Source organism: Marmota marmota, unplaced genomic scaffold (assembly GCF_001458135.2).
Source record: "Marmota marmota marmota unplaced genomic scaffold, marMar, whole genome shotgun sequence".
NCBI lineage: Eukaryota > Metazoa > Chordata > Mammalia > Rodentia > Sciuridae > Marmota > Marmota marmota.
This window is the reverse complement of record NW_025999925.1, coordinates 7,834,497-7,861,992: the sequence shown is the minus strand read 5'-3', so window position 1 is coordinate 7,861,992 and position 27,496 is coordinate 7,834,497. Positions and strand designations below refer to the sequence as shown.

The 27,496-nt window shown below is 40.4% G+C and overlaps 1 protein-coding gene across 3 annotated transcripts in view; it reads left to right on the top strand.

The window, feature by feature from the left end:
* Serinc5 (serine incorporator 5) overlaps window positions 1-26,996 on the top strand; it is a 104,388-nt gene extending 77,392 nt beyond the window's left edge. For all 3 annotated transcript variants that reach the window (XM_048800199.1, XM_048800198.1, XM_015497847.2), the window contains 7 exons: window positions 6,001-6,212; window positions 7,933-8,028; window positions 10,098-10,224; window positions 16,251-16,317; window positions 19,107-19,146; window positions 19,744-19,888; window positions 22,358-26,996. In XM_048800199.1, the coding sequence (XP_048656156.1) occupies window positions 6,001-6,212; window positions 7,933-8,028; window positions 10,098-10,224; window positions 16,251-16,317; window positions 19,107-19,146; window positions 19,744-19,888; window positions 22,358-22,505 (835 nt within the window). In that variant the 3' untranslated portion in view covers window positions 22,506-26,996. The remainder of the gene's footprint in view (window positions 1-6,000; window positions 6,213-7,932; window positions 8,029-10,097; window positions 10,225-16,250; window positions 16,318-19,106; window positions 19,147-19,743; window positions 19,889-22,357) is intronic.
* Window positions 26,997-27,496: the final 500 nt, after the last annotated feature.

Genomic DNA, 27,496 nt, shown 5'->3' with positions numbered 1-27,496 from the left:
TTTTTTTTTTTTTTTTTTTTTTTTTAACTTGGATAAGGCAAAACAAATACACTGTCCAAATTCTCTCAATATTTTTTTATTTTGAATATACTCTTCGGCTTGGTAGTTGTTCTTTTCTTCTGCTTTTGTATTTTAAAAATCAGATAATGAGATACGGTTGCAGGGATACATCAGTAAAAAGATAGTGTTAATAATTTATTATGGGCTGGGGATATAGCTCAGTTGGTAGAGTACTTGCCTTGCATGCACAAGGCCCTGGGTTCAATCCCCAGCATCACACATACACATAAAAATTAAAACAATAATTTAGTATTTGGTAAATATTAGATTAAACACAGTCAAATAAGTCCAGTTTTTAAAATGTTTACAGCATACTACATAGTCAAAACACACAGCACTATGGATGTTTTAGAATTTTTTAAAGTCTTAATCTCTACAATTATATGGATTTCCCAGTTGAGTCATACTGTAAAGTCATTGCATGCTGTCTGTGTTTTTAGTCTTCCTCAAAACCTAGTAATTCATGTTGTGGTCTCTCCTAGATCTTGTTTTGAGGCAATAGAGTTCTTATAAAACAAATCAAATGGGTGAACTGTAGTTTTATATCTCTCTATTTTCTTTCTTTCTTTTTTTTTAAGAAAGAGTGAGAGAGAGAGAGTGAGAATTTTTTTTTTTTTTTTAATATTTATTTTTTAGTTTTCGGCGGACACAACATCTTTGTTTGTATGTGGTGCTGAGGATCCAACCCGGGCCACACGCATGCCAGGCGAGCGCGCTGCCACTTGAGCCACATCCCCAGCCCTATATCTCTCTATTTTCTCTTCTGCACAGAAGAAACACCCATAATATGTTGGAAATGCATTTTAATTAATTAATATCATTCCCCAATAATTCTTTATTTTTTAAAATTTTTGGTACTGGGGATTGAACTCAGGGGCACTTGACCGCTAAGCCACATTCCCAGCCCTGTTTTGTGTGTTATTTAGAGACAGGTCTCACTAAATTGCTTAGGGCCTCACTAAATTGCTGAGGTTGGCTTTGAACTCTTGATCCTCCTGCTTCAACTTCCCGAGCCGCTGGGATTATAGGTGTGCGGCACCATTGCCTGGTCCAATAATTCTTGATGTATGTTCTTTCACTGTGACTTTTTTAAAGATAAAATAAGCATGTCATTCTAAAATTAGGGTACTTCATGGTAAAATATTAGCATCTTAAAGACTGAAGACCTGATTTGCCCATAAAATAGCCTTTCTCAGAGAATACTTATGCCTCTTCACTCTAACTTCAATGATTCCGAAACCATTTTCTGGGATTAATTATTATTATTATTATTATTTAAATATTTATTTTTTAGTTGTAGTTGGACACAATACCATTGTTTGTTTGTGTGTGATGCTGAGGATTGAACCCAGGGCATCGCGCTTGCTAGGCGAGCGCACTACCACTGAGCCACAACGCCAGCCCTGGGACCAATTATTGATGCCAGATTTTAACAGGCACTTTGGAAGAGTTTGGTTGTTTAAAAAACTTTCTAGAAACTACTCAGTAAGAATAGCTTAAGAGCTTTGAAACAAATAATGTTGCTGTTACCCTGACTTTGAGGCCAAAATCCCAACAAAAACCCTTTTTGTCAACACATTTGTAGTTGCGTTGTCTACCTAAGATTAGGAATAAGATAGGAAGCTTACTAATATTGTTCTTTTCTTTTATATCTATCTAATATAGTAGTCTTTTTGGTTTTGGGTTTTTTGTTTATTTTCTTTTGCAATCCTTGGGATCAAACCCATGGTTTTTTATTGTTTGTTTTGGTTTTGGGTACTAGGATTGAACCCAGGGACACTTTACCACTCCGCTATATCCCCAGCCCTTCCTATTTTTTTTTTATTTTGAGACAGGATCTTGCTAAGGGGCTGTGGCTGACCTTGAATTTGTGATCCTTCCTCCTCAGCCTTCTGAGTTGCTGTGATTACTAGAGTGTGCAACCACACCTGCCTTCCTGTATTTTTAAAGAGAAACTCTTACAAGGTTAACCTAGAAAATATGCTTCTGATGGAACAACAAAAGTACTTTTCATTTTTTAAAAACTTTTTATTAGAGTATATAGTTTTACATGGTGGTTGGATTCATTTTTTTAATACCTTTATTTTATTTATTTATTTTTATGTGGTGCTGAGGATCCAACCCAGTGCCTCTCACATGCTAGTAAGCACTCTACCACTGAGCCACAACCCCAGCCCCAATTGTTGGGCTCATTTTGACAAAATCATATGCACCTGGAATTTGATTTTAATCCCTATTTCCCCCATTTTTCCTTCCCTCCCTCCTATTCTTCTTCCTCTACTCAATTAATCTTCCTTTCGCTTGTTTATTTATTTATTTATTTTTGATTGGTACTTTCTACATATACATTAATGTGAAATTACCTGTGGTATATTCATATAACATGATTTTGTTACATTCATTCTGTATCTTTTCCCCTTTCCGGTTCTTGCTCCCTCCTGTTGTTCTCCTTCTTCTTCTTCTTTTTTTTTTTTTTTTTCAGTTGTGGATGACAGAATGCTTTATTTTATTTGTTTATTCTTAAGTGGTGCTGAGGATCGAACCCAGGGCCTCACAGGTTAAGCAAGCGCTCTGCCACTGAGCTACAGCCCCAGCCCAATCTCCTTCTTCTACTCCACTGATCTTTCCTATGTCTTTCTGACACCCAATCACACCCCCTCCCCTGCCTTCTTTCCCTTACTTTGCCTTAGCTTCCATATGTGAGAGAAAACACTTGACCCTTGACTTTTTGAGTCTGGCTTATTTCATTCAGCATAATATTCTCCATTCCTGTCCACTTACCAGCAAATGCCATAATTTAATTGTTCTTTATGGATGAGTAAAACTCATAGAGAACAATTAAATTTTGGCATTTGTGTGTGTGTACCACATTTTCTTGATCCATTCATCCATTGACAGGTATCTGGGATTATTCCATTTCCATTTAAGTTTCGTTTCTTGTGAATATATTCAGAAGGAGAAGATCCCCAAAGCAGGAGGATAGAAATGCCATGGGCCTGGTGTGGTGACATACATTTGTAATCCCATCGGCCCTGGAGGCTGAGGCAGGAGAATCTTGAGTTCAAAGCCAGCCTCAGCAAAAGCAAGGTGCTAAGCAACTCAGTGAGACCCTGTCTCTAAATAAAATACAAAATAGGGCAGGAGATGTGGCTCAAGTACCCCTGAGGTCAATCCCCAGTATCCCCCCACCCCACAAAAAAAAAAAAAAGAAAGAAAGAGAAAGAAATGCCATGGACCTGGAAGCAGGAGAACGCAGATTTTAGTGTCCCTCATCCTCTAGCTTGCAGTTTCACTTTAGGTCGATTATTTGGCCTCTCTGACCTTGATTTAGGCGTTGTAAAATAATGTGATGGGTTAACCTAGATGTTTAAAAATGTTTTTCTAGCTCCAATTTTGTACAAATAGGTAGTATATTCACATATTTCTAAATGTACTGATCTTAAATTCACTCTCCTGGTTTAGTTTAATTTTAACCCTACCTTAAGCCGGAACCCTGCTGACATCCCAGCCTGATGCCCGCATGCTGCTAAGGTTGCCTGGTTCTTTTCTTTTCTCCATCTCAGTGCTTTGCATTTAGCCAGAGTATTAACTGTGTGCCAGAAAGCACTGTGGTTGGCATGGAGAGTATAAAGATAAATAGATCACAGTCCTTATTTGGGCTGTCTCCAAAAACAAGAGGACATCAGGAGGACCAAATGAAGTTGGAGTAGGAGGATAGCAGCCTCTCTGTTAAGATTACCACCAAAAGTGATTTTTTAAAACAGGTGACAGTCTTGGAAGTGAACACCTATCATTTTCTATGCATCATTCTTGACAGTGGCAGTATTACAGGGAATACAACCGGGGCTTGTCCTGTGGAACTTAATATTGTCCTGAGGGGAGATAGACATCAACACAGAATCAGGCAAATAGGCAATAGGTACAGGGGTGAAAAATACAGCTGCAGAGGGCTTGGGAGAGGAGGGCAGGCTATCCTTTTGTGAATGAGAGCCTGGGGCAGGACTCAGCTTGAGCTTAAACTTGCTGGATACCTTTAAGGAGCAAAGGGGCATCCACCATGGCTGGGACCCAGAGGTAAAGGAAGCATGAGGGAGATGAAATCATAGCTGGCTCTGGGCCAGATTGCTGTGCCTTTAGGGGCCAGCATAAAGGTTTTAGTGTTTAAGTAAGATGGGACTCCCAGGAGTTTTGAAGGTGAGGAATATAATCTAATCTGTTTTTAAGATCAGGGAGGGTCACAGGTGCAGGTAAGGAGGCCCCTGGGCGATGATTCAGGTGAGAAGGAGGTAGCTTGGAGAAAGGTGGCAGCAGCAGTTGGATTCTGGTATAATCTGAAGATGGAACTAGTGGAGATGGCTCTGGTGTGGGGGAGGGGCAGGGAAAGTCCAGCGTGACTGTAACTCTTTATTCTGTTTCTGCCCTGCCTTCCTCCCAACAATGGCAGATTGCAATTGCTGTTCTTTGAGACTGGGAAGATTGCACGTGAGCATGTTTGGGGGAGGGAGGCGCACACACAAGGAAATTGGCCTGGATATGCTGAGTTTGAGATGCCAATCAGAACGTTCAGTGGAGACATTGAATAATATGAGTCTGGAGTTCAGGGGACAGGTTAGGGCTGAAGATTAAACTTTGGGAATATAAATCTGAAACTATAAGAAAATTCTTCATATACAAATAACATCTAGTGGAGAAAAAGTCAGACCTTCCTACCCACATACCAGTCAGCCATGGTCACCTTTTTATGTATAATTCACTCTGTGTCCTTCCATTATTGTTTGGTTCTGTAATTTACCCCCCTTTTTTGAGTCTCCTTTTCTCTCATTTCCTTCATGTGCTTTTTATGTTTGAATAATTCTGTGACATTCCTGGCTTAGTTTCAGGAATACGATGGTCATTATCATTTTGGCCTTTCCTTCCTGTTTTCCTTGTCTCTGGCAGCAGTAACTTTTCCATCATTAAAAATTTTAGCTGGGTTGTTTGAACACTTTCCAGTTTCATGAAAACGTTAAGCAAGTTGCTTTCTGAGTGACAGTTCAGGAGAATGTGGTCACAGAGAGGAATTGAGTCATGAGGCAGATGACAGTGATTCAATCCAGTCACCCTGATGTTCTCTCCTCCATTCAGCATTTAGAAACAATCTTCTTTGTTTTAAATAATTTCTGTGAATTTAAACCATCTATTTTTCCTACCCCTTTATTAATACTATATATATATATATATATATATATATATATACCCACACACGTACATATCTCTTTATTAATACTATATATATAGCATTAATTCTTCAAAGGAGTTTGTTTATGGTTCATACCAGTAAATTTTTTCTTTGCCTGATTGCATTTACTTTTTAAAAATGCCCATTTCTTCTTTAATATTTTCTGATATTATTTTCCAATCCAGTTGCCAATCCTCCTTTTAGTACAGGGAGAAAGGAGCTGGGGCCAGCCAGACTTGCTTCAAGTTGGCTTTACCTTAGCGGAGCTGCTGACAGTTCTTGGAGCAAGCAACTGTGGCAGATCTGGATTCTACATCTATAGAGAAACTTGAAGAGAACCTCAGGGAAGAGCCACCCTTGCCTCCTACCTTAACACTTCTAGCACCTGTGCCGGGACATTTCACACGTAGAGTAGAGACGTTAGAATAAACTCTATGGGTATTCTTCCTAGTCCATGAGTATACTTGAATCAGAAAATGAAATTCTTTCAGTATTTAGAGAAAATTCCTACTCTGAACCAAGAAGTTCACATATTTACAGGAACTTTCTAGCTGTGATGGAGCATAATCATTGCTAAAAGGTGTCTCTTGACATGGAATGGTGGCCTTGATGGGACTTGGTGGCATTAGTTAATGCCCGAGGGATGGAAAACATGCAAGAGTGGAGGTCTTCACTGATTTGTCTTCTCTCTCCTCTGTTTTACCCACTTCCTGGAGAAACAGGACTGCAGGCACCACCAGTAACAAGCTGTGGTACGCCTCCCTGTCCCTGGTGACTCTCATCATGTACTCCGTTGCCGTCGGGGGCTTGATTGTGATGGCAGTATTTTACACACAGAAAGTCGGCTGCATGGAGAACAAGATTATCCTGGGATTAAACGGAGGCCTGTGCCTGCTTATTTCAATGGTAGCCATCTCACCCTGTGTCCAGAATCGTAAGCACACTTTTTTTTTTTCTTTTCTTCCACGTTTCTAAATGTCTTTGAACAAACTCAGTGGGGTTTTGTGAAACCAGGGCCATTCTTTAACCTACTGTAGATGGGTCAGCAGTAGGAGGGATGGGGTGCCAGTCTCCTCTTCATGTTCTGTACCTGTGATAACCAGGTTTACCTGTGGCCAAAAAGGTAAACTTAATGAACTTAATGAAGGAGGCTTTAAATGGAAGTGTACTTAGAGTATGTTAAGCAAGTTGTTTATGAGTTTTGTCTGTGACCTCTGGGTGAAACTTAGGTGATGGGCTCTGGAAGGAGCTGTTTCTGGGGTCATCTTTCACACAAGGCTGTGGAGATAGCAAGGACAGTGTGGTCTAGGCTTCAGGAAGTAGGAACTCCTATCCCGGCAGCAGCTGGCCTTGTTAGCTAACCTTCCTCAGGCCCAGGCTCTTCTTCAAGGAAGTCAGCAGAAACATGGGAGCCTGACCTTGCTTAGGGTGTTTCAAAGCCCCAAAGGAATAGGCCACGTGGTTTGAAAATTGCTTCAGAAAGTACAAGTGTGAATTGTCATTTGTACATTACCTCTGATGTCTCTGATGTTCTCTCTTTGGGTTAGAGAGATGTTCCTGGTCTGGTGTTTCTTGTAGTGATCTCATTGTATAGATGTTTCACATGCATAGGACATTCAGATTTCCAGGTAGGAAAAGACAAATACGGACAGTAAGTTTGCAGCCCACTTGAATCCTTTCTAAAATAGTGATCAAACTCTTGGCGTTTAGATTAAAATCTCTTTTGGGTTAAACCCTACCTTTTGAAATAGGTTTAACATTTTGAAATATTTGGTTTAATGCCATTAGTTGCTAAGTCAGGTCTTATTCTCAGGCTAAAGAGCAATATTATAAGTGAGTCTATTTCTATACCTTTATGGATAATTATAATTCAAGAATGATCATTTTGGAAACAAATTTAACCAGAGGGAAGGCTGAATATTTTCATGTCAACAGATAGTTGAAAATTTTACCAAAAAAGAGAAAATCCCTTGGCACATACTGGTTACTCTGAATGATCCAAACACAAAGTTTTAATTTAAATATTATAACTTTAAAACTCTTCTCCCAGTGAATATCAAGCCTCATACCTTTCTTCTTTAGCCTGGACTATCTTTTGTACTCATTTAGTGTGCCCCACCACTCCCCCTTTTTTTTTCATTGACAGATAAGGTATTGTGTGTGTGTGTATGTGTGTGTGTGTGTGTGTGTGTGTGTGTAGGGGTGGGAGGGTTTGCCATCTTGGACTACAGAGTATCTAATAATCTTGTAGAATCATCCAGGATGCACACCCTGAGAAATCTGTCTTATTTACTCTGCTAAATTATGTGGTGTCACAAAATAATGGTGGTAATTTTTTTTTTTTCCTGATCTTGTGGTTTAAGAACTAAAGTTATAAACCTCAGGGGAACTAAGCAGTGTGTTTATGGATAGTTACAACTTTGATAAGGTGTTGGTGGAGAACTTGGCAGAATTTGGCATGTCTGAAATAGCAGCATTAGGCTGGGTGTATAACTCCCTCCCCCTGAATTTTAAGTTCTATATGGGAAACACATTATATATGTCTTTTCTCTCCCAGAGGTGCGCCTTCAAGTTGAAAGAATGTAATTGGGGCTGGGGCGGGGGGAGGGGGCCTATTAAGACTGATCTTCACTCTGTCTCTTGTCATTTTCTAGGTCAGCCACATTCTGGGCTGCTGCAGTCAGGGCTCATCAGCTGCTACGTCACATACCTCACTTTCTCAGCTCTGTCTAGCAAACCTGTAGAAGTAGGTAAGCCAGCCTTGTTAGAAGCACGTGTCTGTGGTGTGAATATATTCATGAGCTGTTGTTAAAATATCCAAGATTCAATAAATCAAAGATGATGATCTAGACTTTTTCAAGAAACAAAGTCTTTAACTTGGGCTATAATGAAAATTCCTTCTTCTGGGTCTTCTTGCTGTTAGTCTATTTTGTATTTTGCTGCTGTATTGTTCTCAAGGAATTTTTTTTTTTTTTGCTTTATTTATGTTTTTAGTTGGTTATTAATTTTCTTTAGGAGCTTATTTCTCTGTAACAGAGACAAAATGGAAAGATATGGCAGGAGAAAGAAGCAGAATACAGGATTTTAATCCAGATCCACCACTTGTTGGTGGGTGACCTCAACTGCTCATCTTAAATGACATTTATTTACAGAGACAGCAGAACATAGTGGTTAGTGTGATCTTTGGAGTCAGACTGCCTGGGTTTATAGTTTGGTTCATTAGAGTGCTTTTAAGAATTTAGTGAGAATGCTCTCAAGTTATATATATCAATCACTTAGAACCATTCCTGGCTCATAGTAGGTTCTATGTAAGGGTTAGTTGCTACTATTGTAGAATTGTGGATTATTTAAAAAGGGGTTTTAAGCTAAAAACACTCATATCCTGTGATATTAATATAAACTCCTAAGAATTGCCAGTAAAGGATCAAGTTTTCTTTTTGATTTCAAGCTCATTATATTTTATCCTTACCTTTATTACTTGTGATATACATACACACAACACATAAGAATATGTGTGTTTGGGGCTATGTTTCATCTTATATTAAATGAGTAAATGTAGTCTCTTTAGAAAATTGAAGTCTTTTAAATTTTGAAAGCAAAGGCAATGATAATTTTGAAGGTTTTAGCATATATGGATACTATTTTTGTGAATTGCCTTTATAGCTATTTATAATGAAAAGTGATATAATTAGAAGTCTTACAGTAAGTTTAGACTATTCTAGATTTAACTTTTAAAAAAGAAAAGGGCCTATTTTGATTCTATATGTTTATTTAAATCCATTTCTCTTTCAGGTTTTCTTTTATGACTGTATATTAATCTCCAGTTTTTACTTAATGGGACTTTTGTTTGTATGTTAATCTCGTTTTTACTTAATGGGATTTTTGTTTACAGTATTTTTAAAATAGCAAATATCACTTAAAAATAGCAAAACACATTTATTTCTTCAGGTGGCACCACTTAAATAGAAAAGTTATAGTTTGTTCAAAAATTTTCATTGGCCTAAGGATAAAGAGGTTTTTAAACCACAGCAGGATAGACAAAAAGTAAATAACCACTGGTGGTAATGTTATAGAAATCTTTTTTTTTTTTTTTTCTTATTAGTACCCAGTATTGAATTCAGGGCTGCTTAACCTCTGCGCCACATCCCCAGCCCTTTTATATATATCATTTGGGGATAGAGTCTCACTGAGTTGCTTAGTGCCTTGCTTAGTTGCTGAGGCTGCCTTTGAACTTGTGATCCTCCTGCCTCAGCCTAGGGAGCTGCTGGAATTAATTATAGGTGGGTGACACTGGGCCCCACTTACAGAAATCTTTATATGTAGCCTTTCACATTTTTTCAAAGTTCAGACCTAAGTTATAGACCAAAAGAGGTCAGGACCTTTGTGTTACCTACATAAATTGACCTCTCTGGTTTAGGAGCCTGGGCCAGGAGGCTTATACTGCTCCTGTGAGTTAGTTGTGACTGGCCTCAGCACCCTGCCCCTCTGTCTTCAGCAGCTCCCAAATCAAGTGAAAAATGGATCTGACTTTTTCTTTTCAGTATTGTTTGAAGAGTACTAAAAAAGAGAAAGTCTCTTCAATTATTCCCTTTAGCAATAATCTGGAATGTGAGAGTCTCGCTCCAAGTGTTTGCCAATGTGGAAGAGTGGTGCATTGAAATAACAAAAATCTAGTCTGAATAGACTTGGCGATACAGTAGAAGGTTCCAATGATTAAGGAATCACACTAGAGTTACCTGAATTTTCCCCAAATGAATGCTGTTGTGAATTACAATAGGCTTTTCTAATTGAACTCTTATTACTTTGTTTTCTGTACAAGCTCTGGATGAACATGGGAAGAATGTTACCATTTGTGTGCCCAACTTTGGTCAGGACCTATATAGAGATGAAAACTTGGTGACTACGCTGGGTACTATCCTCTTGATTGGGTGCATCTTATATTCTTGGTAAGTCTTAGGAGTTCCTTGAGGCCAATTTGCAGACTTTGAAATTATAAGAAAAGAATTTAAATAAGTTTCAGCACCTGTGAAGCAGCAAAACAAATACCATCTGAAGAAGGGAGAAATGGCCAGAAGTAACAAAGAGATACAATGTGAACTCTCCATGTTGGAACTGTTTACCTTACTTGTATTTATTGGGGTAAGTAAGAATAAACACACAGTATATTGTAGTAATGTTACCTAATGCCCTTTAAAAGACAGTTGAATATTAGTTGCTATAGCATTCTTGAAGAGCAAGGGAACAAAAAGTGAGGAAGAGTTAGTGTATTGCCAGAATATTCTGGCAACTTTTTTAATTCAAGGGAAATCGCATTTGTTCTGTTGTTGCTGAAAGAGTACAGCGCTCTGCATACATGGTCATTCTGTGCATGGTCCTGGAAAGACAGGAAATATCCTTTTTTTATGCTAAAACCCACAGTGTTGTGAGTAGGTAAGGCAGCCCCTCCCAGAGTAGATGCCTTTCAGATGCTCATGTGGAAAAAACCTTCCACTTTGAAAGGGTTTCAAAAATGCTAGGGAAAGAATAGTCAAGGATAGGAATGGCTTCTTACATATTTCATTGACAATTAAGCTTCTTTTTGACAATAACTTTTTCACAAGTAGGTTTTACTTCTGTGTGTTTTATAAGTTGTTTGTTAATGTTTCAGCTTATAAGAATTTCACCTTGCTGTGGGCACATTATATCTTCCTTTTACTGAAACTAAACGGTCCTGGTGGTGATAGAGTGTGTAAACAAAATGTCATTCTGAGCATGTTGGCACTTTTTCTCACTACTCTTACTGTTAGAAGGGGGCCCACAAGGACACAGGCCAGAGTATGTATCAGCCAGAGAACACTTGTTATGTTGCAGGTAGTTAGAATGATGGTGGTCTAATATTGGTCCTTAGTCTGTCCCATAGTGACAGAGTCTCTTTGTTGCAGCAGAAGGGACCATGATGGCCACTTTCTGTGCTTTCTTTTGTATTTATTCCACACATTGTTCACTGAGTACCTGCTTTCTACAAATTAGCAAATGGAATTCAGGCCCAATTCAATGGAACATTTGAAAATACCCATAAAGTTATGGAGATTTTGAATTCTGATTCTTGGCTCTTCCTTCCTTGAGTAAGCTTTTCCTTCCTGAGTCTGTTATTGTTGGGCTTTGAGGGGAAATGGCAGCAACAAGCTCAATTCATGATTTTTCACTGAGTTGTTTTCTGTATTGGCAGGCAAAATGCTTGTAAATCAGGGGAAGAAAAGTAGGTTACTAAACCGCATATCCACTTTTAAAATAAAATATAGCTGTATCTACACATGTAGGAAAAAATCCAGAAAGAAAATAAACCACTTATAATAATAGTGGCATTAGAGATAACTGGTATTTCTCCCTGCCCCCTTTTTATTCTTAACAGCTTTTTTTTTTAATAGTGAGATAGCATATCTTTTTAATTTTTGTATTACAAAAAATAAAATAAAAAATACAAAGGTATTTTACAACGTAAAACCTTATGTTTTGTTTTGGTACTGGATGGTGAATCCAGAGGTGCTTTACCACTGAGCCACATCCCTAGCCATTTAAAAATTTTTTAATGTTTTTATTTTGAGACAGAGTCTCACTAAGTTGCTTAGGGCCTTGCTAAGTTACTGAGGCTTCTGAGCTGCTGGGATTACAGGTGTGTTCTACCCTACAGAGCAAAACCGGGCTGGATGGTCAATGGGTTATGGGATGGGGGGTAGTTTACCGCTTAGACAAAATAGAATTTGAATTTACTATAAAAAAAGATAGCAAAGATTTTACTTAATGTGTTGTGTAAAATTACCACGTGGAATTGGAGTTATTTTACAGCATGGAATTTTCACTCAATCACATCTTGGGTTTTCTAGTAAGCATAAAGAATCACTTTTTAGCCACCCTTGAATCTGCCCTTGAGTGAGAGATGATACATAAAATGTCTCTTTCAAAATTAAGGCATTACAATGGAAGTCAGGCAGGGCTAATCTGATATTCACCAAAGATGTCAATTTTCAAAGCTGACAGCTACCATTTAAAATCTGTCTAAATGCCAATAACAAAGCTTATTAAATGCCATGAATTAAACTGTAAAACTGTAGTAGCCAATGGAGTGATGAGATATAAAATAGCAGCTCACACAAAGTGGAGCTGAGGGTAACCAGCCTACTCTGTGAGATGTTTCTTTAACCCAGAGGCATGAACACGCTCGGTGCAGATGGACAGTTTATTCCTCTCAAGAGTGAGTGAAGTGCCATATGGGGTCTGATGATTGATGTTTGCTGTAATTACTCACTGTAGCCCCAGGAGGCGTCAGCTTTGAGAAGGCTCTAAACAAATCACAAATCCGTCTAAACAAATTACAAATCGGCCTCTCACAGAAGTGATGGGCCTTGGCCCATTTGGGGGTTTTCAGTTCTTCTTCAAGTTTACATTTTCCTCCATGGCTCAAAGAGAATGAAGGGTTGGATGAGGTTACAAAAAGAGGCCACATTGAACATGATTGCAGAGATATCTATAATTCTTGATAGAAATTGTAGGAAGTTAGGAGATTGAGTAGTGTGCAAATTAAAGGGAGACAGAAATCACCAGCGTTCATTGCAAGGCCCAGATTGCCTGGGGTTCACTTTTTGTGAAGTTCTGGAAGGCTCAGCCCACTGAGCTCTCTTCTTCTCACCTCTCTGGAGTCTCCCTGGTCCACATCTCAGACGCTTAAGTCTTTTGGGGCTCTCCCTCTCATGAAGGCTGCTACTGCGGTGTCACTGAGAGCAGATTGTACTCAGTGCCATCTCAGCTAGGAAGAAGGAAGAAGGGCTCAGCCAAAACTTACTTCCTGGCTCTCCACCTGTGGCCATCACGTCTCCAGAGCTCCCATCCCTTGCACCCAGGAATGATGGCTGTAAAGGAGCATCCCAACTTGGACCCATCTCACCTTGGCCCATTTGCAGGGCTTCTTTCTATAAGTCCATCCCTCTTAGGCCTGCCTTGTGAGTTTGTCAGGGAGGACAGGATTTATGACATCTAGTAGCAAAGTCTGCACATGTTCCTTAGAGATTTTCAATAACCCAAGGGTCTTTGGCCGGCTCCAAAATCAACTGAAGCAGGTACTAAGGGGAACCTGTATTGTGCATCCTTCTGCCAATATGGAAGAGATTGGGCCTACTACAGTGGTGGGGGAAAGGAAGGAGGGCAACACTTTGAGGGATTTCTTAATGGCTGTGAGGCTCTACTGGCATTTGTGGGTCCTGGGATGGTGAACATGCTATAGTGAGTTAGATGCTTTCTGAAGATGAAGCATTGCCTGGGCCATAGGCTGTTAGTCTCCCCCTATTCCCTCAGGAAGTTCCAGGTTAAAGTCACACATACCTTAGCCCTGGAAGAGAAGACCTTAAGAGAACTTGGGGATTCTTTTATAGCTACTTATGCTATGCTGACCAAATAGATGGGTCTTTGTAACAGCCTTCATGCAGACAATAAGAATTTCCTAGCTTAAAGAGCTTGTAAAATCAATATGTTCTTGATAATTCCAAGAAGAGAGTTTTACTTGGGGAAAGGCTGTGACTGAATATTATGACCTTATTTTATGTTAACATCTACTTATAGAAATCATGGCACTAGGGGCTAGGGCTGCAGACCGCTCGCCTCGCATGTGCAAGGCCTTGGGTTCAATCCTCAGCACCATATAAACATAAATAAATAAAATAAAGATGTTGTGTTCAACTGCAACTAAAAAATAAATATTAAAAAAAAGAAATCATGGCACTAAATGATGAACTAGAGATTAATACTTTAGAAGTCAAAATAAAACCTTCCCCATGTTTGGTGCTCTCTGATAGAAGAAAGGAAAGTGACAAATGTGTTCGAATCTGAAGCTTTGTCTTTCTGAAACAGTCTTATTAAAAAAAATTATAAATGGAATTACAATTAACAATTAAGTGTATCTCTTGAAGAATATTCATTTATCATCTTTCAGATGAAGATTTCAGGTGTCAATCTCATCCTAAAATTAAAAGTTACAGCTGGGTCTGGTGGCGTACCCCTGTAATCCCAGCAGCTTGGGAGGCTGAGGCAGGAGGATCTCAAGTTCGAAGTCAGCTTCAGCAAAAGCAAGGTGCTAAGTGACTCAGCGAGACTCTGTCTCTAAATAAAATACAAAATAGGGCTGGGGATGTGGCTCAGTGGTTGAGTGCCTCTGAGTTTAATCCCCAGTACCCCCTCCCCAAAATGACATTTGCCCCTGAGAAAACTCTATACTATACTAAAATATAATTCATATGAACCAAATATTAGGCACTCTTAAATTAAGTGCAGGGGCAGATATGTGCATTCCAAGTCAGGAAGTGGGAATGGAGTGGGCCTGCACTAGCATCTATCACTTCAAAGCAGAAATAAAAGTGAGGCTGTTGGACTTGTGTGGACTGTAGAACAGCAAAGTGGGTGGATCCCAGAGGACCTCTTTGTGAGCAAGGTTTTTTATGGTTTCTCTGTAGCTCATTGATCTTTCTTTGGGAAAGAAGAAAATGAGCAAAGAAGGCCATGCTGCCTCATGGGGTTTATTGGATCAAAATGAGTCTCTGTGCCTGTCCACTAGCAACCAGCTTCCTGAGAGCAACACTTGTCACCCATCTCTGAGCAAGCTCGGAAGCTTTGTGAGGCGGGATTGTTGCCTTTTTTATTTCTAAGTCCCAGTGCTCAGAAGGCAGCCTGACATACAACAGAACTTCATTACATATTTGCTAATGAATCTATCAAGTTAATACTGGAACCCTAAGTATTATATATATTTATATTTGCTTAAAATATTTCTGTGTTTTTGTTTTTAGAGAAAAATAAGGCTTTACCCTTGTAAACCAAATTTTATAACATTTTGCCTCTCTAGATGTGGGGAAAATTATGAGAAGATTTTTTTTTAAAACTACGCTGAAAGCTATTCTGTGTTAAATTTCCAAAGGGAAATGTCCTTCTGGCATAGGCGACTATCACAGTAAATGACTGTGACTTTTGCTTTCGTACTTTTGCTTTCTGTTGCTACCTCTGGGTTCCCTCATAGCTTTTGAGTCCCTCTAAGTAAGACTACTCATAGGGAAGGAAAAATAAAGGTGAAATCAGAAAATTATTTTGACATTAGAGGGAGGAGAGGCAAAAACCAATACTAAAAGCCAAGATAGAGTACCAAAAGGCAATCGTATTTCTCTATACCTCCCTTTGCATAAAATGCTGTAATGCAATGCACATAAAAAGATATCAGCTGGAGAATTTGGACAGTCAGTTTAGGAATAAAGTGGGATATTAGAATAGACTACCCCAGGGCATAGTGGCTCATCCTGTTATCCCAGCAACTTGTGAGGCTGAGGCAGGAGAATTGCATGTTAGAGGTCAGCTTCAGCAACTTAGTGAGGCCCTAAGCAACATAGTGAGACCCTGTCTCAAATTAAAAAAAAAAAAATTAAAAGGCTGGGGATGTAGCTGAGAGGTAAAGCACCTCTGGGTTCAATCCCTAGTACAAAAAAAAAAAAAAAAAAAAAAGACTACAGCCATCCCTCAGTGTCTGTAGGGATCAGTTAGTTCCAGGACTTCATCACCCTTAGATGGATACCAAAATCTGTAGATGCTCAAGGCCCCTGTATAAGATGATGTGGTGAACTCAGGAACATCCTCCCTATACTTCAAATTATCTTCAGATTATTTATAGTACCTGATGCAATGCAAATGCTATGTAAATAGTTATTATATTGTGTTATTAAAGGAAAAAGGAAAGGGGATTTTTTCTTTTTTTACATGTTCACCGTAGACATTACCACCCCAGATATTTTTGATCTGCAGTTGATTTAATCTGCAGATGAGGCCAGGACAGCAACTGTACTTTTGTTTAAGAACAGCTTATAAGTAAGTCTCTCACTGGATCAGTGGCCATGCAGTTTTCCCTTGTTCTAGGCAACAGACCATGTTAATATGTCCTGCTGACGTTTTGTTTGTTTCTTAGTTTGACATCAACAACAAGATCAAGTTCTGATGCTCTGCAGGGGCGATATGCAGCTCCTGAACTGGAAGTAAGTTTGTTTCTTTTCCTGCTTCAACTCAAGATCCACTTCTCAGGAAGGTCTTTTGTGTTTGTGTCTTTATTAATCTGCATTCCATGATCCTCTTTATCTGCTCAGGAAAAAATAATACACACACACACACACATACACACACACCCTTTCCTGTATATAGTATGGGATTACAATAAATCACCTAGATTGGGGATATAGATCAGTGGTAGTGCTTAGCAAGCAGAGGGTCTGGGTTCCATACCCAGCACATGCACACCCACACCCCATATACACAAAGAAACAAGTAATTCTTAATTTTTCCTTTAATAGTATTGGCCTTTTGCATAGCATCTTACTGCCCACCCTCCACCAAAGACTGGCATAATTTTTCTTTGGTCATAAAATTCTGTGTGTGTGTGTGTGTGTATGTGTTAATTCTTGCTCCACTCATCTGTTTTCTCTCTGATGTGCCCTACATATGCAGTGTAACTATGAGGTTATGTAACAGTTGTTTTGAAGGGAGAGAAAGATGGGAAAGTGAGGGAACTGCGTGTCTTGCGCAGACACTACTGAACAGGTAAATGCATGGGCTCACCTGACTGTATCAGGTCCATCAGGTGGGCATGTCATTGGGTAAAGAATTATGAACTATGAGTGCACTGATTTCAGGCCCATCAGTTCCTTCTCCTGCATGTCCCAAGAATTAAGGTGGTCAAAGTCTCTTTCTAGGGTATTGACTAAGGCTAGAAAGGTCAAGCAGATGGAGGTGGCCAGGAAAAGACTCAGTCCTGACCCCCCAAATGGCATGGAGCAAGGGTTCCATTGGTGGCTCGGATGGATAGCACTTGATGTGCCAGGCACTATTCTAAGCTTTCCATATGTGATTTCTTTTTAAATGTTGTAAAAAAAAAACAAACAACAAAACACACACACACACACACACACACAAAACAAAAACAAAAACCTAGTGACCTGCTAACTGTATCTCCATCTATCACGGGGGGGGGGGGGGGCAGAGGGGCGGGGGGAATGGAAAAGTTAAGTCATTTAAACTTGTAGGTTTCAATTTGCCAGAATAGAAACCTCGCATTGAGGCCCCAGTGTCCGTGTTCTTGACCATGCTGCCCAGGCGCTCAGCTGATGTCTCCTGGTCCTTGCTGCTGGCCTTGCCTGGCATCCAGCCACTGTCTGCATTTTAATGATTTTCTCTGGATGGAAGAGCCCTGGTGTCTGTCCAGTTATGGGCACTTTACTCTGCAGCTGGGTGTCTAGGGATGGGCTTTCCTGCACCTGACCCCAACATAGTGGACTATTATGAAGGCTTGTCACTCTGCCAGCATCATTCACCAACTCTTTCTGTCACTTAAAGGAGAAAACTATGAGGACTTTGAATAGGTTGCTGCCTACTATACAGAAGAGAATGGTCTCTAAGGCAGGCATTTGTTCTCACAACTGACTGGGTGGCCACCTGCTGAGGCTAGATGCTTATGGTTTCAATGTCCCTATTGTGTACAGAGTGCAAGCTCAAAGAAAAACAAGTCTCTAAGTTAGGTTTAAGAGAGGATGTTGTTCTTCTCACTCTGTGGGGAAACGGCCCAGTGGGTTTCCCTCTGAGCAAGTCAGTTTGTTCTCCAGTTTCACAGGATACACCTTTTAAAAGAAAGGGCTGATATTTTCTTGTGGTAACTTAAGCTTCAAAAGAACTAGGACCTCAGCCTACCAGGTCTTGGGCTCATTGAGTGAATTAGCATATTGAATCTTAAACCACGTCACACTCTCCAAGGCTCTCAAGGCTGATACCTCTATTACATGTTTACTCACCACTCAGGAGGGAAACAAGGACTTGGCCTGGAGGGGTTCAAACAGGACAAAGTCCAGAGCGCCCACATCCTCGGGCCTGGCTGTTTTTTGTACTTCATATGTCTTCTGCCAGAAAATTTTGATGACCCCGCACTTCCCAGACTGTCTTGATAGGAAATGTAGACCGGCCTTGTCCTTCCAAATTCCTTAACTTTCCCATTTCAGATTCTGTCAGCTTTACTCTTGTTAGTATCCTATCTTATTTATTATGAATCATAGACCCTGTGGTCTCCATCCTGTGACACTGAGCTAGTTTGGTGACTCAGGCCAGTTATTTAACTTGGTTTTTACAACTGTAAACAGAATAATAGTCCCAATCTCAAAGGTTAAAGAGGATTTGATGAGGTCATACTAGCAGGGAGTGCAAGAAGAGGGGGACTTCTTGTCTTATGAGGTGGCAGAGTTGGGCAGAGGGTGAAGTTGAAGGGCAGTATAGGCTGGAAAAGCCTCGTTAACCCCAGAGGGTGCTCGTATGACCCAGAGCATGTTGTTCCTGGGGGGGTCCTAATTTTCCGATGGTTCTAATAGCAGGCTCTTCTCTGCCTGCTGTGGTCTATCATTCCTTGGGGGAAGCCCAGGTAGGGCTTGCTGTGGGCAGGCGCTGGCTGTGGGGCTGGACAGATCTGCTGCTGATGACCTGCAGTATTAGGGAACTGTTATCTGGAGGCTCTATTCCCAGCACTCAGTGGGGGGAGCACCAAGCTCTTTGAGGGGGTCTGGGTGACACATCTCCATGTCCATGGTGTTTCCAGTCACCAGCACCTGGCCTATCTGGGAAACAGCATATGCTTAATCATTTCTTCTAAGAGGATGAAGTGTGTAGCTCAGGGCCTAAGCCATGGTTCCAGCAGGGCAGGGTTGGCACATGGGTGTCCCCTAGTTCTTTACTGATGAGGAAATAGCAAGCAAAAACCAGGCGTCTGACTGTGTTTCGTTTGCTTTCCCAGGTAGCTCGGTGTTGTTTCTGCTTCGGGCCTGATGGAGTGGGTAAGTGGCATACTCTCATTCCGTGTGTCCCTGGGCCCTGTGGGCTCGCAGCTCTCACTGTAGGCATTTGCAATCCAGATATTAATGTCCTGAACAATAAGGGGGAAATTTTTGTTCCACAATACTTTCTCATTCTTCCTCAAGGAACTTTGTTTGTGTTGATATTCTGGTGGGGAAAATCAGTCTGTATTCTGACTCGTATTGAAGTTAACTTATACAATAAGACTTAGAAAAGTCGAACATACAGTTTTTAAAGGAAGGATTTGGAAAATCCAAGAGGTCCTGACATTTCATTTTAGGGCCATTTTGTTCCTTGAACTTCTGCTCTTTTGGAAGGGAGGGTCCCAGAGGCTATTCTCTCCCTTTCTGCTTCTAATATGCTTTATTTCTTTAAGGGCTCTCTTTCTTTTGCTCTGCTAACATAAACATGGTGCTTGGTGACTCTTCTGATCAAGGGAGTTATGGGGTGAGGTCGGGGGGAAAGATGGCTCTGGATAGTTTTTTCTGCTCAGCAGCTACTGGGACAGAAATGAGTGCTAAGACCGGAGGTGTGCTCATGTTGACTCTCTTCGCTTGGGCCCCCTTTGTGATTTGCAGATACCGAAGAGCAGCAGAATGTGAAAGAGGGACCTCGGGTCATTTATGATGAGAAGAGAGGCACTGTCTACAGCTATTCCTATTTCCACTTCGTGTTCTTTTTGGCTTCCCTGTATGTGATGATGACTGTTACCAACTGGTTCCAGTGAGTGACCCACTTGATTATTCAAAAAATTAAGTTAAGTGTTGTTCTTTTTGAAGTGCCAGGATGCAGCTCAGACTTCCTGGAGGAACTAAACCCTTCTCCAGGTCTTGCTGTACCCGTAGCCTTAAGAACAAACAGTCCTTACCTGTTGATCAGCGTCCTTTTCACCCTGGGAATTGGTGGTGCTTACTGCAGCATTAAGAGTTGGAAGGTTAGTGGGGGTCTAGCTCAAAGGTAGAGTGAGAGTCCCTGGATTCCATCCCCAGCACCCAGAAACAAAACAAAAGAGAAATAATGGATGAACTCCACAAGGCTGATTAAAAAACACAGTAATAGCAATGGAGGAAAATACTTTTTTTAAAAGAAGAAAATATCCTTTTTTTTGTTTTTCCTACTTCAAATGTTGTCTCTTTTTTATTTTTTTCTTTGTGCAGTACTAGGATAGAATGCAGGGCTCTCTACCTGGGTACTACATCCTTGGCTCTTTTTAAATTTTATTTTGAGACAGGTTCTCGCTAAGTTGCTCAGGCTAGCCTTGCACTTATGATCTTGTCTTAGCCTCCTGAGGAGCTGGGATTACAGGCATGTGCCACTGTACTGATTTTTTTTTTCTAGTTTTTAAGTTATTGCTATGTAACAGACCTGACTTTCTCTGTTACTATGTGGAAATTCATACTTTTCAAACTGTTCCAAAGTTTCCGTTGTTTCGCAATTTGTTTGATAACTTAGGATAGACACTAGAGAGATAGCAGGCTCTCTGTACTGTCTTTGATTCAGCAAATGGATCCTCTGTGTCACCGTGCCATAGGTAGCAGGACTGATAGCTTAGTGGGAGAGACACATCATGATTCAAGTCAATTACAGTGTCATAAAATGAGGCGCACTGGGTATAAAACTAAAATGAGGCAAGGGGATGAAAAATACCAGTCAGGTGGGGGTGAAGTTTCAGACCCATTGATAGGAAAAGACTTCTTTGAGGATATTCTTCCCGAACATCCCTTTGTCGTGTATGTGATACTTGGTATTGAACTCAGGGATGCTCCATTATTGAGCTTTTTAGTTTTTAGTTTGAGCAAGGCTCCCACTAAGTTGCCCAGGCTGGCCTTAAACTTGCGGTCTTCAGTCTCCTGAGTAGCTGGGATCACCATGCCTGCCATCCCCGAATGTCTCCATGAGGGAGGGGAAGGAACTTGTAATGCTTCCCTGTGATGCTTTGAGAATTCCTGGGGAATTTTGACTTGGGATGCAGAAGAAAGGGTGAAGAGAGCTGTAATAACAAAGGCAGAGGATTTGGAGAAATTGGAACCCTCTTGTGTTGCTGGTGAAATGTAAAAGGAAGCTGCTTTGGAAGATATTTTGACAGTTCTTAGAATGGTTAAACACAAATATGATCCAGTGATTCCATTCTGAAGTATAAAACAAAAGACAAAAAGAAAATTATGGCTGGGCACAGTAGTGCACACCTATAATCCCAGTAGCTCAGGGGTCTGAGGCAGGAGGATCACGAGTTCAAAGCCAGCCTTAGCAAAAGTGAAGTGCTAAGAAACTCAGTGAGACCCTGTCTCTAAATAAAATACAAAATAGGACTTAGGATGTGGCTCAATGGTTAAGTGCCTCTGAATTCAATCCCCAGTACCCCCCCAAAAATTATATTCATTTAAAATGTTGTGCACAGATATTAATGTCAGCATGATTCATAACAGTGTAAAGTCAGAGATAAGCCAAATGTCCAACAACTGATGATTAAAAAATATGCCAAGTCTATATAATGAAATATTATATAGTTGTAACAAGGAATGAAGCAAGGTTGAGCATCCCTAATTCAGAAATCTGAAATGCTTTGAAATCTAATATTACACTCAAAAAGCTTCCTATTTTGGTGCATTTAAGATTTTGGACTTGCAGATTAATAATGCTCACCCAGTAATGTCCATGCAAATATTCCAAAATCTGTCTATCGTAAGTTATCAAACAAGTTGAGACAACTCCAAACTCTGAAACATTTGTGGTTCAAGCCTTCAGATAAGGAATACTCAACCTGTATTGATACATACTACATCCTGAAAAGAGCATGGAAAACAATATGCTAAGAAAAAAAGAAGCCAGTCACAGAGGCTGCATGATTCCATTTCTATGAAATGTCCAGAGTAGGCCAGTCCATACAGACAGATTAATAGATTAATGAATGTAGGCGGATCAGGGAACTGAGCTTGGTAGGGGAACTAGGGGTGTGCAGGTCTGGCGTAATGAGAATGTTACAAAATTGATAGTAGTTATGATGCACAAGTCTGAGCTTATTAAAAGCCACTGAATTATGCATTCTAAATGGGTGTGAATTATACCTCCAGTGGGTTTTTTTTTTTTTTAAAGAAAGTTTAGTGAGGACGGGAAGCAGGGAGGCCCTTAATGGCAGAGACTCTCCCCTCATTTCCTTTCTATTCTAATGGCTGGATGTCTTATTTCCAACAGCTATGAAAGTGCCAGCATCGAGACCTTCTTCAGCGGGAGCTGGTCCATCTTCTGGATCAAGATGGCCTCCTGCTGGGTGTGCGTGCTGCTGTACCTGTGGACGCTGGTCGCTCCCCTCTGCTGTCCCTCTAGGCAGTTCTCCGTGTGAGGATGGCAGCTGGCCACTTCGCTCAGCAGGCTGTGCTGGAAGAGCTGTCCTTTGAACAAGTGTACCAGGGTCTGAGCAGCAACTGGCGCCTTATGAAAAGCTGATATCCCCTGGCTATTTTAAATGTGTCTGAAAAAGCTTTCAGGGGGATAAGGAAAAAACAAACAAACAAACAAAAAACCCAGATGAGCTTTTTTAATTCTGAAATTCAGAAAGAAACTACCAATTTGTCCTGAAGAAATTGAGATTTCCAACCAACCTGAACTTGTGATACATGCATTTTTATGTCTTACCCTTAGGAACTGGGTAGTGGTACTTGGGTATGCTATCACCAAAAGAATGGTATAACATCTTTTTACAGGGATAAAAATTATCTTGTGTGACCTGTTATTCCCATTCTTGGAATTAAAAAGCAAGCAAAATGTTGAGTCTCCAGCCCCCAAGAGAATCCAGACCCCTGTCTCTCTTACTTTCATCTCCTGAATCACTTCCTGGAGCCTTTTCCCCAAAGGGCTCTGCTCACAGCTCCCTAGTATTTATAGGGAACAAGAAGAAGCACCTGTCTTTAAATCCACCCTCAGTGCTGCCTCCTCGTGGTCCCCAAGTGTTTCCCTTTGTGGTTGTGATGCTGGGAATCACAGCCTTCCCTCTCTGCCCTTGGCCTTCCAGAGGTCCCCTCATCCTTTCTGGGTTTCGCATCTTTGTAATAATGTGAAAAGCACAATTTGCCATCACTATCCATGTGTTTCCCCATCATGTTAACACTACCTGATCCAAGTTACTGCAATAAGTAGGGCACTTATCCATGGTGGTGTTCATGTGATTCCAGAACAACATTCATGTTTTCGTTGCCTAAGCGATGGAGAACTATGGTTCTTACTTGTTCGTGCTATAATTAATAATACTTTAAGGACCTTAACAAAAAGTTTCTTCTTGGCTGAAATCTGCTGCACCCCTCTTTCAAGTGTAAAGGTTAGCCCCTCAGCTTCTCCTCCACCGTGAAGCCTTTGAAATTATAAAAGCAAAAGAGCTTTTGTTTCCTGAATTTGTAATGTGACCACACTATTAATGTCCATTGTGGTTTCATTTCCTTGGAGTAGATTTGCTGAGGTGAAAATCCCAGGTGGCCTCTCAAACAGGGCTGACCAGACAAGTCTGTTAGAAGCTGTGGAGTAACTAAATATCCTTAGAAGAAGAGGTGGGTGGTTGGGGATATTTAATTAAGCCATAAACAACAGCTAGAGAAATTTCCAAAATACATATTTGTAGAGTAAAACGAGAATTGACTTTTGGCAGCTATGTGAGATGTACATTTTCAGTATTGGATGTTCTTATCAGGGAGGAGATTTGTTTAGTGTAACTCCAGTAAAGACACCAGTGGACCCAGGCGCAATGGTGCATGCCTGTAATTCCAGCGGCTTGTGGGTCTGAGGCAGGAGGATCATGAGTTCAAAGTCAGCCTTAGCAAAAGCGAGGCGCTAAGTAAGTCAGGAGACCCTGTCTCTATGTAAAATGCAAAATAGGGCTGAGATGTAGCTCAATGGCCAAGTACCCCTAAGTTCAATCCCTGAGTTCACACCAGTGGAAATGCCATGAGACTCTTTTTGAACCTCCTGGAAGACTTGGTAGACCCTTTTTCTGTGCCCCTCTGTATGAGTTGAGTAGAACTGAGTCTCACCTAAACCTGGCTCCCATGTGCCAACGTGCTAATGGGGGAAATTACTCAGATTTTTCTTTTCTACTCACTCCTTTGCCGTCTTCTCAAAAAATACCAAGGAGGAAGCAAAGACAGGAGTGAATTCCTTTAGGAATTTGCCTTCTTTATAGTGTTTGAGATTCAGTCTTAAAAGGCCCTTAATGTATGCCTATGTCAGTGTATGCATATTTTTTTTTGTAGGGCAGAACTCCATGCTGAGCAGTTCAAAGCTGCATCCAAAGTCACCAAATAAACAGTTGAACAGTTGTACACCAAGTCTGAGTGACTCTAGTGAAGCCACTGGAGAGCAAGCTCCATGAATTAGTGACAGTCTAGGAAATGAGGCTGTGTGTGGCAGCCCCCTGGCAGAGGCCACTTCAGTGCCTGGTGCAGTGACCTGGGGGCTCTTGGTCAGCCAAGGTCACCCTTAGGAAACACCATAAGAAGCCCTTTAATAGCCAAGGTAGAATCACAGGCAGTTTCCTTGAATTTCTTCCTGCAGAGATCTAGTTGAGTTCTTGATTTGTCTTCCCATCTGGGTCTGGCAGCCAGCTGGGGTAACTTTAGAACTGACCCTTACGCCAGGTCAGGGTCCTGCTGACAAGGCCATGCATCCTGGGCTGGCCTTTGTTGGCCCCTTTGTTCTGTAGAAAGAGGCTCAGAGAAACATAAATGAAGATAATGCCCCTCACAGCTTCCATCTTAGCCAGCCCAGCCCACCCCCGTTGTGTAGCCGCACAACTCTTGGTTTGTGGCACAGTGTTCTCCTCTGAAGGTCTGATGAAGGTCCTTCTCATTTTTATTTTCAACTGACAGTGTTAGCAAGGTTCTGGGATGGCCACAGATAGATGGCTGCACTCTGAGAACCTAGGGTGTAGAGACAAGAAGTCAACTTTAATGATTATGAACAATGAGAAACAATATTCAGGTGATGAATCAACATTGATAGTTTTAAAAAAAAAAAACTACATTTTGTGTTATTGAGACTTAAGAAACTGGAAAAATTGTGCCAGTTGCTTCAGTTGCAATAACAGTGGTGTTCATTTAACTCACTGATGTCTTTTAAAAAAATAACAGACTTTTGCTTCCTCCAAGTTTTTGTACCTGATTACAAAGGTGCCTTTCCTGAAGCTGCTGGTCAGGCTCCTCTGGAGATGAAAGCTGAAGATTTTAAGAGACTGTGCGTCTGTTTCCCCTGTGCCATTCATCTGATGTGGAAAATTTCTCCCTCTCATTTTCATGAGGGAGACTCCTGGGAGTGTCACTGTAGGTAGACATGTAACCTGAATGAAGACGAGAGACAATCTTCTAAATCTCAAGTCTTCAGAAAACCTGCCATGTCATTACTGAGTTGAGCTTTTGTAATACTAGTTGGTTGGTTATGGTTTTGTCTTCACAGTTTCTTGGGAAATTGTCTACAAATTGTTTGCCAGAGGTTTATTGAGTAGATAGACTACGGGTGTAGGCGGGAGGGAGGGTGGAGTCACTGGGACTCTTAGGGTTTCTGTTTCCAGTGAGTAATGGCCAGCAAGGGAGTTCCCACATTGAGGACTTGCAGTTCCTCAGAGGATCCTTCACTGTGAATGACCTCAGCCTCCAGTTAATCACCCCTCTCCCCAAATTGTTGTTCTCTGCCTTTTTAAGATGACGTTCTTATTTAATTTTTGCCAGACAGTTTACCATCATCGGTGCTTCATGTTATCCTGTGAAGGGAATTCCAGGGCATGTATTTAAGCTTCCTGGGCTTTCTTTTTTTCTCTTTCTATTGCCTTTCTAAATAAGATCTCGTTTTGTTGTACACTCACATCCTACACCTCTTGAAGTTGAAAGAGGGCTTTGCCCCCAACCAAGAGGGTTCTGGCCTTGAGCTAATAAGAACCTGAACACCTAGAAAGACCAGTGGGCCCTCCTCCGTCAAGGACAGTGCAGGTAGCCACTTGGCTCATGGAATTTTCCATAGGATGTTCTCTGCATCTTGCGAATAAGCTGAGTTTTACATTTCAGGCAGAGAAGGGTTCTCTCACGTTGGACCTGTGACTTCATGGGATGATAGAGCTGTTCACACGGATCTTTAGATCTTTCTTCTTCAGTAGATATTCACAGAGTCGGTCATTTTTGAAAGGTTGAAATATTTGGCTTTTACCAAAGAAGCTTTTTGGTTTTGTTTTAAAACGAAATCCTTTCAGAAAAAAACTTAATTGGGGAAGGGAAGATTAAGAATGCGTATGTCCAAATCCACTTCCTTAGAAGTTTAATCATATTCATGTGAATAAAATGATAGAACTGTTCAAAGGTAATCCTTTGTGATAAAGGATCCTGGGAAATTCCCTCAGGTAAAGAAAGCTTACAACAGATGCGTAATATATGTCTTGAGAGCTATTTATAAGAAATTTAAGAGGATTGTTTTGTCTTCCTTTATTAAAGATTTAAGCTTTTTTTATTTTGGAAAGAAAACCAACAATTTTATAGTCATAACTTTGTTAATTTTTTAAACTTTTTTGGAACAATTAGCTGTAGCCAAATTTTGTGGTTACGTTTTGCTATATTAGAATTTGAAACTGCAATAGGTGTGGTAAATCTACTGTTCGAAGTTTATAAAGGTCTGTGATATGGTTAGGTTTTGCTAACTTTTGAAATAGTTATTTTTCCTTTTAGTTACAAAGCCGATTATGAATTTGTATTTGTTTTTTGAATGCTAATTTTTCTATACAGCATCTGAAGTTGATCAGTCTTTTCCTATGTAGAAAATGCAAAACTTGTTAACTCTGTACTTTAATAAAAGGTAAAATTGAAAACCATGGTATTTTTTCTCCTTCTGTTAGATACATATAATTCAAGTCCTTCAGTTAATATTTTCCAAAGGTATTGATTCACATGTTAATCAGGCCTTATAGTGTGTCTGCTTATTTTTTTTTAATTGACAAATAAAACTTGTATATACTTATGGTATCAAATAAGGTGTTTTGAAACAGGTATACATTCTGGAATGGTCAAGTTAAGCTAATTAAGATACATATTCTTTTTATGGTGAGAATACTTAATCTTCCTGGCAATTTTTAAGTATACATTAACAATAGTCACCATGTTATGCAATGGATCTCTTGAACTTATTCCTCCTGTTTTAATGAAAGTTTGTGTTCTTTGACTAATATCACCCAACTCTATCTCAATCCTCTGGGTAACCACAGTTCTCTGTGCTTCTATGAGTTTGACTTTTCAAAGATATCATATGTGAGATCATGTGATATTCATCTTTCTGTCTGGCTTATTTCCCTTAAGAGTGTCCTCCAGGTTC